This window comes from Punica granatum, chromosome 2 (genome assembly GCF_007655135.1).
Source record: "Punica granatum isolate Tunisia-2019 chromosome 2, ASM765513v2, whole genome shotgun sequence".
NCBI lineage: Eukaryota > Viridiplantae > Streptophyta > Magnoliopsida > Myrtales > Lythraceae > Punica > Punica granatum.
In genome coordinates, this window is record NC_045128.1 from 40,505,477 (window position 1) to 40,524,797 (window position 19,321).

Genomic DNA, 19,321 nt, shown 5'->3' on the forward strand with positions numbered 1-19,321 from the left:
ATGATAAAGATTTCCTTTATTGAGCATACATGGTAGTACATATTACGGCTTACATGACAAAAGAAATGCTCTATAGTAGACTGCTGACCTCTCTTATGCAATATAATATGACCGAGACTCAAGTTGGCACAACATGGCGAACCTCTTTGTTGTCATTGATCCAGAGCAATGAAATGATCACTGCCAGCAGAAGAAATAATATGCTGCAGATCCGGGTATAACTTCTCCTCTGAGTCTTTATGTCGAGTGTTTGCTTTATCTTCTTATCATCAAGGATCACCAGCTGATGCATTAAGCCAGCAGCAGCAGCCGTGTCTGTTGACAAGACTGATTCTGAGCCAAATTGAATCTGCTCTACACCGAGATGTTCATTTCCATTCTCTTGCTCTACGAGCTCTCCATTGGGATCACTTAGATACGCATTGAAGTCATTACTTCCTGTTTGACTGCAGTCACATTTGCTCGAAGGCGAGCTTGTAAACATCTCACTCTGCTTCTCCTCCGATGATCCAGAATTACTGTGACTTGTATGCTGAAGTGAGTGGACATTTATTCTTGGAGATGTGAACATATGAGTGTTCCCAATATAAAATTTGGATGATAACCTCTGAAAAACCAGAAGAATAAATTTAAATGTCATCATCACATGTACAATTTAAAGAGAGGGAAAATTTCTGAGATTGGAAATGTTTAATTAATTTCTTTTTTGCAGTAGAAATACTTTCAAAATGCTGAAAAATAATTGGCAGCAAAGAATGCCATAACTGCAATTTAGAAACAACGTAATAGTTGTAAGTTTGCATTTTAGATGATTCTAACATGTAACACCAAGTAAGTTTACCTGGAGACTTGGTGTCAGACTTCGAGAATCTGCTCCATTTGAGGCACTTTCTTGCACAAACTCTACGATTTCCTCCGAGCTATTTCCTCCATTACTGTGATCCATCTCCTGACTTCTTGGACTCGGTGTCAGGCTCTCTGATACCTCCCCATTTAGGGGGCTTCCTAGTGCAAACCCAGTGAATTCCTCTGAGCAGTTTCCTCCATGATCATCCGTCTCCTGACTTCTACAGTTCTCAGAATTTGTATATCCATCATTCCCGCGACTTAACTCCGAAAACAATCCATCCCTTAGAGACACATCGACAAGTCCATTCTCAAACCTCCGTACTCTCTGCTTCACAGACCTATTATCACAGTCCAACTCTGAAGAAACCTGACTTGGTGTGTTTGGTAGTCCCAGCGGAGAGTCAGACCCGGAAAGGGAACCTAGGCTGTGCGATTCGGGCGATTGGTTACTACAGCCAAGATAGTTTCTCCTCGAGGAATTAACAAAATTTGACTTCGATTTAGGTGTCGAATCCCTCTCAGATTTCCTTTCTTTCTCGGCGATGATTCTCCTCGCAGTTTGCAGAGCTTCAGAGGCTGCCCCGTTGACAAAAGCCATCTGATCAGCAGACTCATACTTCCCAATCTCTTCAATTATCAGATCAAGCTCGGAGTATACGCTCCGAGGATCCAAGGACTTCATCAAGAAGTTCACCATTTGAATAGCAGACAACCTCTTCTGCGAGTTACACTCCTTTGCTCCAGCATTCAAGATTCTCAAACCAGACGCTATCAACAATCTTGCATAAGCTTCCACGGTCAGGGCATTTTTCTTTGCCAATGCCATCACAAGTCCCATGTGTGTATTAGTCTGATTCGACTTCACATCCAAAACCACAGCAACATTCAAAGATACCTTGTTCACCATTGCATCAGAAGCAAACTGCCAATTGTCCGAGTCCACAAGAGCCTTTAAACAAAGGGCTGCACCCGCACTTAGGCTCTCTTGTGAACCCAGAAGAGACTCACAGAGAGGGTTGCACAGCCTGTGGACTATATCCCTCTTCTTGTCCTCTGCTGTTACAGGGTCGATGCAGTATCTTGCAATCGCGGGAATTACCTTAGAGCATGCCTGTTGAAGATGGAACGACCCTCCACTAGAACCTAAGGTCCTCACAATAGCTTCCACGATGCTGTCAATGTGAGGAATGATATCAACTCCATGAGCCCGAGCAAGAACTTCATAGAGAGAAACTCCAAATTCCTCGGACAAAGTACCAGTCTCTCTGATTTCCGAGAGCTGTGAAAGGAAGAGAGGGATAGAACCCGAGTCCATCTCTTTCACATAAGACTCCAGGGCTCTCATGGCCGATTTACGACTGTCAGCATCTTTGTCGAGATTGGCCAATTCCGTGCATAGAACTGGGGAGAAATTCCGAGTCATTTTGCACTTTCCTTTGTCGCCTATACCCAATACCCTACAGAACGAAAAGGTTGAGATAATTCGACCCAGGAGATTATCGAGACAATGAAGTTGAAAATGAAGGCTATGCAGAATCAATAACAGAACTAACTACTCAATCAACTGTAAATTATGTTATTTCATGACTCAACCAACTCAACTAACTGCTTTACTTTTAATTTCACATAAATCGAGAAATAGTAAACGGCATGAGTGAAAAATCACATCTTTTGAGACTTCCATCAAGCACATCACCAAATTCTTGCAAACAAGCGGCGTCGACATTAATCAAAGTTAGTTACAAAAACAAAAGGGATTTTTATTTTTTTTGGCAGAAGATTTTTTATTTTCTGGAAAACCAAATTATGCAATGAACTTTAAAATTGATGCATACATGTCTGAAACTCACTCGAAAGCAAAAAAAAAAAAAAAAAAAGAAAAATGAGGATTTACGAAACCGAAATATTTACCCGCAGGATACGGCGTCGAAATTGCTTCCTTTTGCTACTTCCTCTACTTGATTCTGCCCAGGATCAAGCAGATCTCCGAAGAATCACCGGAATCAACAAGGCAGCGCTGCTTGAGAACTTGCTGCAACACTGAATCACTGACCAGAAGGGGTTGAGAAGGAGAGGAAAATGGCGAGTGCTTCTCCTTCTTTATGCCCCGCTTGTTCAGGCGGAAGTGAAGCAAGGGAAAAAGAGATAAGATCGTCAAAGTTCAAATCTTTTCATGAAATCCCGCCGCTATCCCTCTCTGATGGGCCCCTCGGTGAGATCGTTTTCTTCTTCCGGGCAACTGCCGTTCTAACCGAACCGCCCAATCTGGAAACTGGCTGCAGGTGAGGAAATTTTCTTATATAAAAATCTTATCTTTGGTGCCTGTCGGAAAAGGCCACGATGGTCCGCGCCGAGGGGCAGTTACGTCATTCCGCGCCATACTTTCCCGCTCACTGTGGAGAAAAAAGGTAATAAGACAAATATTCAATTTTTCCCGCCTTTCGAGGAATTTTGAAATTCGCACAACTTTTTGTTCTTTCCTCCTTCAACAGCTTCCTCGTGATGCAGTGGGCCCTCTCGCAAAGCCCAAAGCTATTGTTCGGTTTGTCCGTTCGACCGAACAATAGCCCGACATCATCGCTTCCATATTGCTTAAGGCAGTAGTTTAGTGTGATTCGAGAGACTAAATTGCTGTCATATTCTGGGGATTTTCCTATGTTTGGTGTTCAATGTGCGCCTTCTGTGGTAAACGAAGTCTCCTTTGCTATATTGTTTGTTTATCTTAGTTGTTTTTGGACCAGTGTGATCTATTCTCGGGCTCTTTCTGTCATTGCAGACAATGTGCTGGAGGTCAGGACCAGCAGAGATGCAGACACTCTGCCATTGTAGACACTGTGCTGGTTCTTTCTCGAGCTTCTTTCTGTCTTCCTGAGATCAGGACTACGTGAGGAATCTTCGCCCCTGGACAAGTCCAAGAGGTGCCTATTTGAAATTCCTATTAATCGCCATCAGGAAATCGAAGCAGAACTGAAGATGGCTGTGGCACCACCCAATGGGAGAGTTGTTCTTGTCTTCCGAGTGAGGTGAGGAGAATGAGATGGGATGGGAGAACAACGAAGAGGATTTGGGTTTTAGGGTTCATGTGCTCAATTTGAGGGTTGAGGAAAGCAGAAGGAGGAGAGGTGGCTGTCCTCTTTACTCAGCTATTTTGGAAAAAGAAAAGCCCATGTGGAACTTAACGTTCCATGTCACTGGATAACGGGTCATATCATCATTTTCTATCAGGGACCAATTGCATCTTTCAACAGAAGGATTAAAATTATGAGTTTTGTCCCTTTGAAAATATTGGCATATCGAATTGGGGAAAGAATCCTATCCAAATTTCCGTTCCGCCTATTAATTTCCTCATAGCCAAGAAGGATCATTAGATGGATTTGCGTCGCTGAAACTCTCACCCGCGATTCAAACATCATTAACTCGATGTCATATTTATCCATTGCTCGTGGAACATGATAGTAGAGGAATGTGCCAAACTAGATGAAAGTAACTTCTCCTCGACTTGTCTACGCCTCAACCGGGACTAACAATTTGGATACAAAGTTTGAAACTTTACGGAGAAAATTCAAATTACACATCGTATTTTACAATGTTTCATTGTAAAACTAATCATTATAATCACTTCCTTGAATTAAAATTTTTAAACTGTAGTCGGTAAAAACTTCTCATTTGAAACATGCGTAATTCTTAGATTACAATGAAATTACGGTCTTGGAACTTACATTTTATCTCTATAAAAGTAATCTTATATAATATTATCACTCATATTTTCAATAATCAAATACATGTACCAAACACAATGATCACACCTTTTGACCTACGATCCACACAAAATGATTCAACGGTTAATTTTTCCTGTAATCCACTTCTGCTGCAATCTAACTCTAAGAATACTGGAGTCAAATGCCTCCTTAGCATCATACATGAATCCATCTCTTTCTTCAAAGTAGCCATTCAAATATATTGCAACAATCGCCTTTCTAGTTCATCTTAACTATTCATATTATATAGATGATAAAACAAAGCCAACATCATAATCTAAATCTTCTTTAACCCACCCACACCACCCCCCACCTTCTCTTCCTGTTCGTGTTCGAGGATTTTGCTAGTAAACCAACTCGAACTATGAATAGGGCAGCAATGCTACCATCTGCTGATAAGAGATCCAAGAAAATGACAACCTTCTTTATATGTACATATACTACAATTGGCACTGTGAAAGCAGTCTGCAGGTCGGGCAGTACCACTTCCCCTTGAATCTGGTCTCGGGCGTCAAGCCAACACACGAGTAGTGGAACCATTCACCTCCTTGGCACTGTCAAAGTCATCCAAATCAAACATGTTTGGTTAATCGAGAATCAATATTTAGGTACAACATAACCACAGTAATACAGTGATATATAGTTCAGGCATTCAAAACTGGGTATATGGTGTCTGCTGATGTACATAGTTCAGGCATTCGAAACCAGGTATATGGTGTCAGGTGATGTACAGGCTTTTGGGAAAATAAAGAGGAGAGATGCTCACGTTTTCATTGTCACAGGCAATCATATCTCCAAAAGACACCTGAAAAACAGATTGTAATTATGATAATCAGTAAGAATGAGGAGTAAAAATTGTCATATAATTACTGAAGAACCAGATGTGCTTGACTGAGGGACTTTTGAGTCAAACCTGCTGACAGATACAGTATGTAGGCTCGTTTGGATCGACGGGCTGATCGATGTCCAGGTGATTAGCAAATTCTCTCTTATGGCTTCCTGGAGGGGGCATGAGCTCGAAATCCCTGTCTCGGTCCCGATAATGGTCCCAGTCCCTGAAATCAAACCTCCTGGAGAATTGAGATGTTCCAAAATAGGACTTGCGTTTCTCACTTTTAGGGACAAGAGGTAACGGGGGAAGAATTGCTGGTTCATTTGGAGAGATTTTTCCTTCTGAGAACACGAAAGTTAGACAATAAACATAAACTTTAATAGAACCAGATGGACAACAAGAACAGATAAGGGTGCTGCATCTTTTTAGCAACCACTTAACACATGGTTATCAACTTTGCCACTCCGATAAACTTTCACATTCATCAATTCAAAGGTATCCCGTTGTGTCCACGAGCTAACAAACGAAGCATCCTATGAATGTTTTGTCGAATTTAATCTAAGTGAAGGACCTCAAAAGGCTGAAAATTATCTTGTAGATTCCAATGTAGTAAAAAAATAGTACAAAAAGATCACTACTTGAATCCCGTAACAAGGAGTTTAATCTACATGCTTCAATACCTTGCTTAAGATCTTCAGCGAAGTGGTTCAGATCTTCATCGAGTCTCTTAACATGGCCATCAATCTGAATTGAGAATGAACGAAAAACAGCCATGAATTCCGATCACTCTCGATGCTTCAATTAATTTCAGTCCAACCAATTGAACAGTAACAGCGAAATGAAGAGAAAGAAGAAGCTCACGAGGTCAAATGCCTGCCGTGCAAGCAGAACCTTCTCCGTGCACAGACACAACGCGCTGTCCTGATTAGCCTCAATCTCTTTCCTCAGCTTCTCGGTCGCAGCATCGTCTTCTTCATGGCTGGCGTTCCCCTTCTTCATGCCCTGCGACGACAGCCCTAGGCAGTACTTCGTCTGCTGCCTCGTCTGGTTTATCATAGCTTCATTCCCGACAATTCAAACCAACAAAAATCAATGAGAACACATCGCGTCTAACATTCACAATCACAAATTTCACAAACCAACGAGGGTTTGAACGTCGGGGACGTACATTGGGACCTGCCATCGAGCTCACGGACGGTGTTGAGGAGCCTCTGGAGCTCAGCAGGCAACGTGCTCGCATCTGTAGATAAGAGGAAACTTCCGATTCTGAGCTGAGCAAGAAACCAACTCGATCAAAATCTAAACTTTACGGTAATACGTGATCGTTCAGGAAGCTCACATTCCAAATAGTCATCGACGTAGACGCCGGTTCGAGCAATTGCCATGTTTTCCGATCACACGTCGTCGTCGATTTGGCCGCTAGGGTTTCTCCGACCGTCTGTAGTTCTGGTTTGAACGAGTGAAGCAGCAGCAAACGGTGTCGTATCACGGCGCGGCAAGCTGATTGGCGCTAATTTCTTGGCCCTTTTTTATCAGGTAAAAGTTCACCAAAACGACAGCGTTTCGGGTCTTCCAGGCGACACGAGCTCCTTAACTGTTGAGAATGAGCTTGCTAAACTGTTCAGGAGCTCGATTTTGCTGCTTCCCGCGTAAACGAATTTTCTCTTTACTTCAGGGAGAAGCTTTGGAAGATCATTCATGGAAGTGTCTTCTGCTGCTCACATTTTAAAGTCTCTATCTTTTCTTACATTTTGATGGTGCAAGTAAAGTGTTTGATGATATGCTTAAGAGAAGCGTGCCCTTGTGGAATAAGCTCATTCCTGGCCATGTGGGAAAGAATCGCACAACTAAAGCATTGAGCGTGTTTTCCTGGACGACTGCGGATGGCTCATGTTCGGATGAAAGCACGTTTTCTCTGCTTCTAAAGGCGTGTAGAGGGGACAATGTCACGCTCGGTTCTGTCAGAGAGATTCATGCTAAAATTGTTTCTCGTGGGCTCGATGCTAGTTCCCTGCTCTGCAACTATTTGATAGATCTGTATTTCAGAAGCGGATTTATAAATTATTCGAAAAAGGTTTTTGACCGAATGTGCTTGAAGGACAGTGTTTCATGGGTCGCAATGATCTCGGGGCTCTCTCACAATGGACAAGAAACAGAAGCTGTCCTTTTATTCGGTCACATGCATAAGTCAGGAATTACACCTACACCCTACATTTTCTCAAGCGTTCTCAGTGCCTGTGCTAAGGTGGAGTTGTTCAAGATTGGGAAGCAGGTTCATGGGCTTGCTTTCAAGTCGGGATTTTCCTCTCAAATTTTCGTCTGCAACAGTCTCCTTACATTGTACTGCCATGTTGAGAATTGGGTTTCCGCTGAACGTATCTTTCTTGAAATGGAGTTTAGAGACAGGGTCTCGTATAATTCACTGATCTCTGGGCTTGCCCAGCGGGGATTTAGTGATAGGGCTCTCAATCTATTTCGCAGAATGCAGCAAATTGATTTCTTGAAACCTGATTTTGTCACCATAGCAAGCCTCTTGAGTGTCTGTTCATCAGCGGGGGACATTAGTGGAGGTGTGCAGCTTCACTCCTTCGTGGTAAAAGCAGGTTTTTTATCAGAAACTGTCATTGAAGGTTCCCTTCTGGACTTTTATGCGAAATGCTGTGATATAGAAACTGCTCACAGGTTTTTTCTCAGAGCCGACAGAAAGAATGTTGTCTTATGGAATATAATGCTGGTTGCTTACGGTCAGTTGGGTGATCTGACAACCTCTGTCTGTCTACTCAGAGAAATGAACCTCGAAGGCATAATTCCAAATCAATTCACGTACCCGAGCATGCTCAAGACTTGCACCTCCATTGGAGCTCTGGAAGAAGGAGAGCAGCTTCATGCTCATCTCACTAAGACTGGTTTCCATCAGAATTTGTATGTCTCTGGTATGCTCATAGATATGTATGCAAAGCATGGCGAATTCAAAACTGCTCGAGGAATTCTAAATAAACTGAGAGAAGATGATTTTGTATCTTGGACGGCTCTAATTGCAGGGCATGTTCAGCATGATTTATTTCCCGAAGCTTTGCAGCTTTTCAGAGAAATGCAAGGCAGGGGAATCCAACTGGACAACATCGGACTAGCAAGTGCACTGAGCGCTTGTGCAGGCATGCATGCCCTTGATTGTGGGCGGGAGATTCATGCCCAATCATGGGTCCGTGGCTACTCATTTGACCTTTCTATAAGAAACTCACTCATTAGTCTATACAGTAGATGTGGCAGAGTCCAAGAAGCATACTCGGCATTTGAGAACATCGACGACGAAGATGAAAGATCATGGAACGCATTACTATCAGGATTTTCTCAGAGCGGTTTACAAGAGGAAGCACTTCGAGTCTTTTCTAAGATGAATAAATCTGGAATCCAGGCGAATTTGTATACTTTCTGCTCCGCTGCCAGTGCTGCTGCTAATATGACCAATATGATATTGGGGAAGCAGATTCACGGGTTGGTCATGAGAACTGGGTACAGTTCTGAGACTGAGATTTCAAACGTCCTTATCACATTATATGCGAAGTGTGGGAGCATAGAAGATGCCGAGAAAGAGTTCAAAGAAATGCCCGAAAGGAATGAGGTTTCTTGGAACGCCATTATAACGGGTTATTCTCAACATGGGCTCGGCAACAAAGCTCTGAAACTGTTTGAAGAGATGAAAAGATTAGGCTTAAGACCGAATTATGTTACATTCCTCGGAGCTATATCAGCCTGTAGTCACGTGGGTTTGGTGAACGAAGGGCTCGACCACTTTCAGTCCATGAATCGAGATTATGGACTGGTGCCTAAGCCTGAACACTATGCCTGTATTGTGGACCTTCTTGGTCGGTCGGGCTTTCTGGCCCGCGCAAAAGGATTTATTGAGGAGATGCCAATACAGCCCGATGCAATGATTTGGCGGACTCTATTAAGTGCCTGCACAGTTCACAAGAATGTGGAGATCGGGGAATTTGCTGCTCAGAAACTTCAAGGGATGGAACCTGAAGACTCGGCAGCCTATGTACTCCAATCAAATATGTATGCAGCAGCAGGAAAATGGACTCAGAGGGATAGGCCAAGGCAGGCAATGAAGGAGAGAGGAGTGAAGAAAGAACCAGGCCAGAGCTGGATCGAGGCTAAGGGCTTAGTTCATGCATTCTTCGCGGGCGATAAGTTGCACCCTTTTTCAGATAAGATATACAAAGCTGTAGCTGATCTGAATGCTCGGGCACAGGAACTTGGTTATGTGGAGCAACAGTATAGCCTCCGCAAAGAAGGAGAGCAGGGAGGGATGGAACCGGCACAAAATGTCCACAGTGAGAAACTGGCAATTGCTTTTGGCCTTCTGAGCTTGTCGGAGATAATACCTATACGCGTGATTAAGAATCTCCGTGTCTGTAACGATTGCCATAACTGGATCAAGTTCATCTCTAAGGCAACGAAAAGGACAATCGTCGTGAGGGATGCGTACCGGTTTCACCATTTCAAAGACGGGGCCTGTTCCTGTAGGGATTACTGGTGACAACATGTAAATGAACACTGGAGGAAAGAACGACCTTCCGGATCAACAGAAGTTACATTTACAAGAGACTTTCCTAATCCTGGTAATGACTTCAATCTCTCCCTTCCTAACAATTTTCCGAGAAAAATTATTCTTGCCGGATTCTTATATTGTCCGATTTCTTATTCTAATGAAGTCTCGAGTTACCCGTTAGCTATGTCATTCACGTTTGACATTGCTATCTACCTGACATGCGATCGACTGACTTCTTCCTGGGAATCTAATCCCAAGTCTTTCCAGTTGATAGGAAAAGCGAAAGCAAAAAAATTCCAGAAAATGCTTTCACTTATCTTACACTGATGGAGTGACAAGTTCTGGAAGATGACTAGGCTTTGTTTGAATTTGTAATTTTTTTTTTAATTCTACTCCACTTGATTCCATTTATTTCCAATTCAACAATATAATTATTACTTTTTCTTTTTCTATATTTTTTTTAACAATTCAATTCAATTTTTAATATTAAATTATCTCACAATTCAACAACACAATCATTATTTTCTCTCAATTATTCATTACTTTTTTCCCATTTTTTTCATAATTCAACAACACAACTCTTTTATTTTCTCCTTCCATCTTATTATTACAATTTCAACTAAATATATATAAATATAATTAAAATAAAATAGAGTTAACTCTACTCAATTTCCAAATAACCTTTAAAAAATCCATTTTATTCTCATCAAATAAGGTGGAAAATCATCGGTTTGTCAGGCGGGACCGGCCATTACAGAGAAGACACGTGGTGTTGTGCTTGCCAGAGATTGGAGCACGTGTTTTCTCGTGGAGGCACATCTTGACAATAAATATATACTGATGGCGGATCCTCCTCCATTCGATCCGCGTGGGCAAAGCACAGCAGCTTCGATACTCTTCTCGCTGCTTCCATACCCACATGGCCGCGGCCGCCGCCACCGCCTCCGCCTCCGCCGAGCAGCACCCGCATCCACTCCAAGGTCGGGTGGCCATAGTGACGGGATCCTCCCGCGGCATAGGCCGGGCCATAGTCCTTCATCTAGCATCGCTTGGGGCCAAGGTGGTCGTCAACTACACGGCCAATTCGGCTCAAGCCGATGCTGTAGCCGCTGAGATAAATTCGTCTGCTCCTGGATCCGCCATCGTGGTTAGAGCCGATGTTTCTGAGCCAAGCCACGTGAAGTTGCTCTTCGACGCGGCTGAAGCGGCCTTTGCCTCGCCGGTCCACATCCTTGTCAACTCTGCTGCGATTGCGGACCCGACCTACTCCTCCTTGCCTGACATTTCGGTCGAGGATTTTGACAGAATCTTCAGGTACCTTATGAAATTTATATATCTAAAGACTTACCTGTGTCGTAGTCATTGTCGAGCATGAATAATCAGCAATCCTCAATATTTGATTCAGAGTGAACACAAGGGGGGCGTTCCTCTGCTGCAAAGAGGCTGCGAATCGGCTAAAGCGCGGTGGAGGGGGCCGAATAATACTCCTATCCTCCTCTCTGGTGGCGTCCCTGAAGCCAAACAATGGCGCGTACACGGCTTCGAAGGCAGCCGTGCAGGCTATGATCAAGATCCTCGCCAAGGAGCTCAAGGGCACCCAGATCACTGCCAACTGCGTGGCCCCAGGACCGATCGGAACTGAGATGCTCTTCGCAGGGAGGTCACAGGAGGAAATCCAGAGGATGATCGACATGTGCCCGCTCGGCCGGCTCGGCGAAACACGAGATGTTGCTCCAGTCGTCGGGTTTTTGGCATCAGATGCCAGTGAATGGATTAATGGTCAGATAATAACTGTTAACGGTGGTTATGTATAGGAATCTCCACCGAGTATGTATTGGAAAACCGAATGGACTGACATATTGATTACATATAATAAATGTAACGATAAAATTACACATTTGATCCTTTTAACTTTGATTACTTGTCCATTTTAAATATATTTTTTTATAGTTTACATTCTATATTCTGAATGTTTTCTATCTTAATCATTTTTTTTCTTGATTTAATTTCGCTCAATATATTTGAATACTTTCCTGTTTTTTTATCAAAATAATCAATAGGGAATTTAAATTTTAGTCCTCAGTCTTTTATTGCTATTACTTTTGTCCTAATTCCTTTTTCTTATGTTTAATTTTGCCTCAACATTAAATTTATTGATACTCATAATTATACCACTCTCTCTTTGTAAAGAATACTGGCATGACATGTCTTAAAGAGATTATTTTTTTCAAAATTATAAAAATAAATTGATAACAATTAAAATAATAACATTTAGTTAGTGAATTTACTTAAAATTTGAGATATTCATAACCTCAACTCGAGTGGTATTAATTATTAAAAGGAGGATGATAAATTGAGAAGAAGAGGCATAGGTCTACGACTATAGATTTGTTAACATCACTCTTCACAATCACACCTATTATTGCACTTTACAACAACATTCCTTAAATCAGGGTCACCGTTTATTTCTTTAGTGTCCTAGCCAACCGTATAAGCGTGGTTGGTGGTTATCGAGTCACAATCGCCTCTATCTCCCATATATTTTTCATTTCTTTACTCGTAAACTCGAGTACCGATGCTACCAACGCAAACAACCACTGTCCTTGTCAAGATTGCATATGGCCTACACGCTCGCCCCTGTTCATTTTCTTAAGTATGTTCACTATATCCTTTTATTATTTTTATTTATTTTTATTTATTTTTATTTAGGAAACTAAAAAGTCAATTATTTTCAAAAATGTCGTGTGGAAATTTTATGGAAAATAGAGCGGCATAATTATAAGAAACAAAACGTTTAATATTAAGGAGAAATTAAACAAAAAAAAAGATTTAGGATGAAACAAATAGTTACAAAAGATTGAGGATCAAAATTAAAATTTTCTTTAATAAATAATTTGATAAAATGATGAAAATAGAAGATATTGGATGAAAACGAAGTAAAAAAAATAGAAAAGAACTTAAACCGAAAAGTTTTAGAGGTATAGAATATAAACGGTAAAAATAATAATTTAAAAGGACTAAAATAGAAAAATAATCAAACTTAGAGGACCGAATATATAGCTTTTCCTAAATGTTAACGGTGATTATGTATTGGAGTCTCAACCGAGAATGTGCTGGAAGATCGAATGGACCAACATATAGATTATGTTACAATGATATGACGCGGTATTTCCTTTTATCGCCCGATTGTTCGAAATTAAATTGAAAGTTTCTGGTAATAATTTTGGTGATTACAAGTGGCTTTCCTTTTCATGGGTTAAGGATTTGCCACCTTAACCCAGTCAAATGGATATGAGTGATCGACTAGTAAATATGTTCTTAGATTTGAATTAGGCCACGGCATCGGTGCTGATGTGACCAAATTTGGTACGCCGCTGCTCCTCACGATAAATTCCCTATGCCCCAGCCACTGAGCAATGGCCCGCAGATTTATTGTTTAAGTCCGTGCCCAGATGGCAGCCACAGCCGCCAAACAGCTCCCTCATCGACTGCATGGCTGGGTGGCCATAGTCACGGTATCATCCCGCGGTATAGGACGGGCCTTAGCCATCCATCTAGCCTCCCTTGGGGCAAAGGTCGTCGTTGACTACACAGCCAACTCGGCTCAAGCCGAAGCAGTGGCAGCCAAAATCAACTCCTCGAGTCATGGCCCCGCCATCGCGGTTCAAGCCGATGTTTCCAACCCGAATAAAGTGAAGTCTCTCTTCGACACGGACGCTCGCCGGTCCACATCCTGGTCAACTCTGCTGCGATTATGGACTCCACATGCTCTACCTTAGCTGACATTTCCATCGAGGACTTCGACAGAATCTTCAGGTGTATATGCATATTTATTAACTTTATCTGCCGAGCATGGAGAGAACCTTAACGATCTATAATTATGATTCAGTGTGAACACGAGGGGGGCGTTCCTATGCTGCAAAGAGGCCTCGCATCGGCTGAAACGCGGTGGAGGAGGCCGAATAGTACTCCTATCTTCCTCTCTGGTGGCAGCTCCGACGCCAAACTTTGGTGCGTACACGGCTTCAAAGGCCGGGATGGAGACTATGGTCAAGATTCTCGCCAAGGAGCTCAAGGGTACTCAGATCACCGCGAACTCTGTGGCCCTAGGACCAATTGCGACAGAGATGTTCTTCGAGGGGAGGTCGGAGGAGGAAATCCAGAGAGCAATCGATATGTGCCCGCTCGGCAGGCTTGGCGAAACACAAGATGTTGCTCCCATTGTCAGGCTTCTGGCGTCAGATGCCGGCGAATGGGTTAATGGGCAGATTTTTGGTGTTAACGGTGGCTATGCGTAGGAATTTCCGCTCGGTACCGGAGGATGGAATGGGTCGATGCATAGATCATGAGGATATGATGCAACATTTCATTTTATCACTCTATTGTACGAAAAATAAGAGAAGAATAAAATGCTTGTAAAATAATATGAGAATTTTTCTATTAAAAAAAAACGATACGACAATTTGAACACGAGATATATGGATCGTCGACTCGTCGGAGACTCATCGCTCCACATCACGTGCAAGAGCAAACTGGACTTTTTGGACCTACTACTCAAACATATATATTAGTTAATTTTACAGATAGAATCCACATCAATAACATGACCAAATAATATGCCGATGGAAGGAAATCTTATAAGCTAATAATTCATCTGATACGCCTTTTTTTAAAATCTAATAAGTAAATTCTAGATAAATTTTGTGCATGATATTTGATAAAATGTATCTAACTCCATTTAACATACTTTTGAATAAGTTATCGATATCAGATCTTTCTTGTCGTGTTCATATATACTATATCCATCTAGACCGTATCCATAATGTTCTAATGCCATGAATGAGCGATAATCACCTAAATTTCCATTAATTCGATATGAAAGGGAAAAAAGGTAAAATTGTTCGATTTTCCCGACAATAAATAGCACAAACTTTATTCACGAATTATTCGACTAAATATGATTGGACTTTAATGTTATGTGTTGTTTTAGAGTTGAGTTTTGATTTTAATTTATTTATAATGATTGTGTTGTTAAATTATGAAAAAAATATAAAAAAATAATGAATAATTGAAATGAAGTAATGGTTATACTGTTGAACTGTGAAAAAAGTAATGAATAATTGAGAGAAAATAATGATTGTGTTGTTAAATTATGAAAAAAATGTAAAAAAGTAATAAATAATTGAAAGAAAGTAAGGATTGTACTGTTGAACTGTGAAAAAAGTAATGAATAATTGAGAGAAAATAATGATTGTGTTGTTAAATTATGAAAAAAATGTAAAAAAGTAATAAATAATTGAAAGAAAGTAAGGATTGTACTGTTGAACTGTGAAAAAAATAATGAATAATTGAGAGAAAATAATAATTGTGTTGTTAAATTATGAAAAAAATGAATAATTAAAAGAATTTAATATTAAAAATTAAATTAAATAAATAAAAAGTTGAAGTAAAATAAAAAAGTAATTATTATTTCCAGTCAGTCAGCTCCCTCTCTCCCCCCTCCAACGTAATGCTCCGCTAAAGTCGAACTAAAGTCGAACAACAAAGACCATTTCAGGCGTCCGTCCATTCCCTTGCCGCAGTGCAGAGCATCGCATGGCCGCCCCAACCGCCCATCAGACCCATTCGCGGCCGCTCGAAGGCCGGGTGGCCATTGTCACGGGATCCTCTCGCGGGATAGGCCGGGCCATTGCCCTCCATTTGGCCTCCCTCGGGGCCAAGCTCGTCGTCAACTACACCTCCGCCTCCAGCGCCGCTGAGGCCGACGCCGTAGCCGCCCAGATCAACTCTTCCTCCCCTGGCTCAGCCATCGTAGTCCGAGCCGACGTGTCTGAGCCAAGCCAAGTCCAGTCCCTCTTCGACGCGGCAGAGCAGGCCTTCGCTTCCCCGGTCCACATTCTGGTCAACTCCGCGGGCGTGGCGAACCCTAGTCGATCTTCCATTGCCGAGACCTCGATCGAGACCTTCGATAGAATTTTCAGGTACTTCATTGGTTCAGCAGTATCAACTTGACAGGGAATCAAGAAATGACCGTTGTTCAATTTCTTGGTCCCAGCGTCAACGCGAGGGGAGCATTCCTCTGCTGCAGAGAGGCGGCGAATCGGATCAAGCAGGGCGGAGGGGGCCGAATCATTCTTCTGTCGTCCTCGACGGTGGCGACGATGAAGCCCAATGCCGGAGCCTATGCAGCTTCGAAGGCTGCAGTTGAGACTACGGTCAAGATACTTGCCAAGGAGCTGAGGGAGACTCGGATCACGGCCAACTGCATTGCCCCCGGCCCCACTGCAACCGACATGTTCCTCGCGATGCCAAAAGAGATTATCAAGAGGGCAATCGAAGATTGCCCGCATGGTCGGCTTGCAGAAACCTATGACATCGACAGGGTGGTCGGGTTTCTGGCATCGGATGCCAGTGAATGGATCAATGGGCAGGTCATTGGGGTCAATGGGGGAATTGTATGAGGAACTGATTGCCCTGTGATGTTATTGTTTGTAACAATTATTCTGAACTGCTGAATAGCAAAAGAGGGGAAAAAGTTTCCCATTCACTTGAAAATAAATGAAACTGCTATCCGAAGTTCGATCCCTTCTATTTTAGTGTTTCGATTCCGTTCTCGTCTCTCTGTTACCGAGCATGACTTTCATTCTTTCCATCGATTGAGAATGAGCATTACCATGAACAGCATTCACAAGAGCTGCAAAGAGCCGCGAAGAGGTCTTTTACAGATGGTTGCATTGATTACAGCAGCTAGAGAAGGCTGCGGTCCCATCAGGTGAATCGGTACTCTTTATAGTATTGTTGCCTCGCGATATATGCCATTAATCGGTAACCGTACGTTATGTATATGCCCTTAAGCTCCTTGTGGCACTGCTGTCACCTACAGCCATTCCCTTTTTGCTGCTGCTCCGAGGCCCGGTTGCGATATGTCATAATGGAGAGGCTGAACCTCATTGTCGACTAGACATCCAGCTAATAACATCTTAATTCAGACATGGTCACATGATGAGCACACGCAGAGGACATGAATAATTCTTCTAATGTCCCCAGTGCCAGTTCATGGTGTAGTCATTCTTGTGCTGTAAAGAGGCTGCAAATTGGCTCAATCAGCGCAGAGGAGGCTGATTGAACAATACTTTCATCCTTTAAGGTGGGCTTGCTGAAGCTGGATTTGGTGCACACACAACTTCGAAGTAATGCTACTTTCATCGAAACTCTAATAGAGCTATAAACTCCAACTTTGCATTTCCTTGTTTCACCATGTGAGTTGTTTGAATTGCCTTGGTTTGTGTATAAAATAATATCGATCTGTAATTTTCCCGCTTTTAGTTATTTCCTGCATCTTACTATCGATATAGATGAACATGCTGATGCAGATGATAAAGTTTTTGATTGATCAGATTCAAATAGAGAAAATACCCGATTCTCCGGGGGAAGATCTTCTTCATTATTGAAGGAAATCGAAAGTTTCTGGCAATTTATTCATGATTCCATGCAGCTTTCAATTTCATAGTCACAGTAATAGCCACATTGGCCACATCAAATGGAGATGAGGGGCGGTGGCGGCAACGTCTGCAGCAATGGGCTGGTAAGTCTGTTCAATGATTTGAATTGGACTACAGAGTACAGAGGGATCACTTTCATTGGCATGAGAGAAGCCAAATCAGTTCTGATTACCTCAACCTTGTAAATTAACATAAAGTCATTGTCAAGCTTTGAAAATTGTGATCTCCACGGAGCATTTATTTGACATAATACCAACAGTGCTTGGCCTATCATTGTTCGTAGAAAAGGTCCCTCCCACTACCCATATGGCAGCATCGGAGACCATGAAGGCTCCCTTAGCTGCTCCTCGGCCTCTAAACGGCCGAACTGCCATAGTCACCGGCTCATCCCGAGGAATCGGCCGGGCTGTTGCAGCTCACCTGGCATTGCTTGGGGCCAAAGTCGTTGTCAACTACACCTCCACTGGCTCACAAGCTGATCTCCTGGCTGATGAGATCAATTCCACGGCCCCTGGTTCCGCCACCACTTTCCGAGCTGATGTTTATGATCCGACCCATGTCAGATCCCTCTTTGATGCAGCTGAGAAAGCATTTGGCTGCCCTGTGTCTGTACTGGTCAACTCTGCTGGGGTTATGGATTCTGCTCATTCGACTATTGCTGAAACTCCCGTAGAAGAATTTGATAAGATCTTCAGGTAATTAACCTCTGAACTAGTCCATTTTATGCCAAAGCAGCACGGTCAATTCTGACAAGTTTGAGGCAACCGTGTTAAACTTCGGATGAAAACTAGAAAATTACCAGAGAACATATATGATTTAAAGAGTCTTCTTTTATATATTCATATGTCAGGTCGTACTTGCCATAGTTTTTTCAGAGCTAAAATAATCCAACTACCGATACTTTTGTTTCTAGTAAATAATTTTCGAACCGTAGTTTTGCTCGTCTTAGTCAATCCTCTTGGCTTTTGCGTGCACGATCAGTGTGAATGCAAGAGGGGCATTTCTGTGCTGTCGGGAAGCTGCAAATTGCCTAAAACGTGGAGGTGGCGGTCGAATAATCTTACTCTCATCTTCATTGGTTGGAGCTCTGAAGCCGACGTATGGAGCTTACACTGCATCTAAGGCTGCAGTGGAGATGATGACCAAAATTCTGGCAAAGGAGCTGAAAGGCACCGGGATAACTGTGAACTGTGTTGCTCCTGGCCCGATTGCGACTGATCTGTTCTTTGCTGGTCGAAGCGAGGAATACGTGAAGAATGTGATCGACGCATGCCCGATGGGCAGGTTAGGTGAGACGGAGGATGTTGCTCCAGTCGTTGGTTTTTTGGCCACTGATGCAAGCGAGGGGATTAATGGGCAAGTGATTCGAGTTAATGGTGGCTTCGTTTAGATTGAAGATATGCGAGTTACCAAAACAGTCTACTGGCATCTTTACCGGAAAAAAGTTATTAGAGAAATGTCATACCTCAAATATATCACCTGGCAGTGTAGTGGCCTCATTAAATATCCGTGCGTAATTACACGGATAGGAGTATTGTGCAATATTATATCAGATATATATATAGTTGCTTGATATAAAAGAATCATTTACCATCTTACTAATGGAAAAATTCATCAATATCACAAAAATCGTGAATTAAAAACAAAATGCAGTGCTTTTTCATTGTAAAAAAACGAGATGCAGTGCTCTTTTTTTTTCTATGAATGTTATTGATTTAGAAGATTCGTCAATTCTTCCTGATGCAGTTCCCATGTCGGGTAATTATTCAGATGGCACCACATGCGCTTGTTTACAAATGAACATTTCCATCTATGAAAACATAGA

The 19,321-nt window shown here is 42.3% G+C and overlaps 6 protein-coding genes and 1 pseudogene across 12 annotated transcripts; 5 read left to right on the plus strand and 2 right to left on the minus strand.

Moving 5' to 3' along the window:
- Window position 1: 1 nt before the first annotated feature.
- On the minus strand, window positions 2-3,126 carry LOC116194826 (protein SINE1-like). The gene is made up of 3 exons (XM_031523723.1): window positions 2,761-3,126; window positions 842-2,306; window positions 2-607 (listed from the first exon to the last, which is right to left on the minus strand). The coding sequence occupies exons 2-3, from the start codon at window positions 2,270-2,272 to the stop codon at window positions 119-121; spliced, it is 1,920 nt and encodes a 639-aa protein (XP_031379583.1). The 5' UTR covers window positions 2,273-2,306; window positions 2,761-3,126; the 3' UTR covers window positions 2-118.
- Window positions 3,127-4,577: 1,451 nt separating this feature from the next.
- On the minus strand, window positions 4,578-6,954 carry LOC116196093 (PHD finger protein ING2-like). Of its 3 annotated transcripts, none has more exons than XM_031525631.1 (7): window positions 6,779-6,954; window positions 6,608-6,679; window positions 6,301-6,497; window positions 6,120-6,183; window positions 5,521-5,780; window positions 5,374-5,412; window positions 4,578-5,161 (listed from the first exon to the last, which is right to left on the minus strand). In XM_031525631.1, exons 1-7 carry the CDS (start codon window positions 6,822-6,824, stop codon window positions 5,048-5,050), a joined length of 792 nt encoding a protein of 263 aa, XP_031381491.1. In that variant the 5' UTR covers window positions 6,825-6,954; the 3' UTR covers window positions 4,578-5,047. The 3 variants fall into 3 exon arrangements, with proteins under 3 accessions (XP_031381491.1, XP_031381492.1, XP_031381494.1); XM_031525632.1 differs by having other exon boundaries at window positions 6,608-6,710; XM_031525634.1 differs by having other exon boundaries at window positions 6,608-6,705; window positions 6,779-6,950.
- Window positions 6,955-6,993: 39 nt separating this feature from the next.
- On the plus strand, window positions 6,994-10,870 carry LOC116196091 (pentatricopeptide repeat-containing protein At4g13650). Of its 2 annotated transcripts, none has more exons than XM_031525628.1 (2): window positions 6,994-10,064; window positions 10,733-10,870. In XM_031525628.1, exon 1 carries the CDS (start codon window positions 7,220-7,222, stop codon window positions 9,980-9,982), a length of 2,763 nt encoding a protein of 920 aa, XP_031381488.1. In that variant the 5' UTR covers window positions 6,994-7,219; the 3' UTR covers window positions 9,983-10,064; window positions 10,733-10,870. The 2 variants fall into 2 exon arrangements, with proteins under 2 accessions (XP_031381488.1, XP_031381489.1); XM_031525629.1 differs by having other exon boundaries at window positions 10,710-10,845.
- Window positions 10,757-11,909, plus strand: LOC116196092 (NADPH-dependent aldehyde reductase-like protein, chloroplastic). The gene is made up of 2 exons (XM_031525630.1): window positions 10,757-11,308; window positions 11,400-11,909. The coding sequence occupies exons 1-2, from the start codon at window positions 10,914-10,916 to the stop codon at window positions 11,806-11,808; spliced, it is 804 nt and encodes a 267-aa protein (XP_031381490.1). The 5' UTR covers window positions 10,757-10,913; the 3' UTR covers window positions 11,809-11,909.
- Window positions 11,910-13,381: 1,472 nt separating this feature from the next.
- Window positions 13,382-14,445, plus strand: LOC116197197 (annotated as a pseudogene).
- Window positions 14,446-15,490: 1,045 nt separating this feature from the next.
- Window positions 15,491-16,583, plus strand: LOC116193484 (NADPH-dependent aldehyde reductase-like protein, chloroplastic). Its single transcript, XM_031522203.1, has 2 exons — window positions 15,491-15,975; window positions 16,050-16,583. Exons 1-2 carry the CDS (start codon window positions 15,590-15,592, stop codon window positions 16,453-16,455), a joined length of 792 nt encoding a protein of 263 aa, XP_031378063.1. The 5' UTR covers window positions 15,491-15,589; the 3' UTR covers window positions 16,456-16,583.
- A 450-nt stretch (window positions 16,584-17,033) lies between these two features.
- LOC116193483 (NADPH-dependent aldehyde reductase-like protein, chloroplastic) lies at window positions 17,034-19,076 on the plus strand. Of its 4 annotated transcripts, none has more exons than XM_031522199.1 (4): window positions 17,034-17,253; window positions 17,392-17,579; window positions 17,785-18,191; window positions 18,478-19,076. In XM_031522199.1, the coding sequence occupies exons 2-4, from the start codon at window positions 17,535-17,537 to the stop codon at window positions 18,884-18,886; spliced, it is 861 nt and encodes a 286-aa protein (XP_031378059.1). In that variant the 5' UTR covers window positions 17,034-17,253; window positions 17,392-17,534; the 3' UTR covers window positions 18,887-19,076. The 4 variants fall into 4 exon arrangements, with proteins under 4 accessions (XP_031378059.1, XP_031378060.1, XP_031378058.1 ...); XM_031522200.1 differs by having other exon boundaries at window positions 17,034-17,184; XM_031522198.1 differs by having other exon boundaries at window positions 17,034-17,579.
- Window positions 19,077-19,321: the final 245 nt, after the last annotated feature.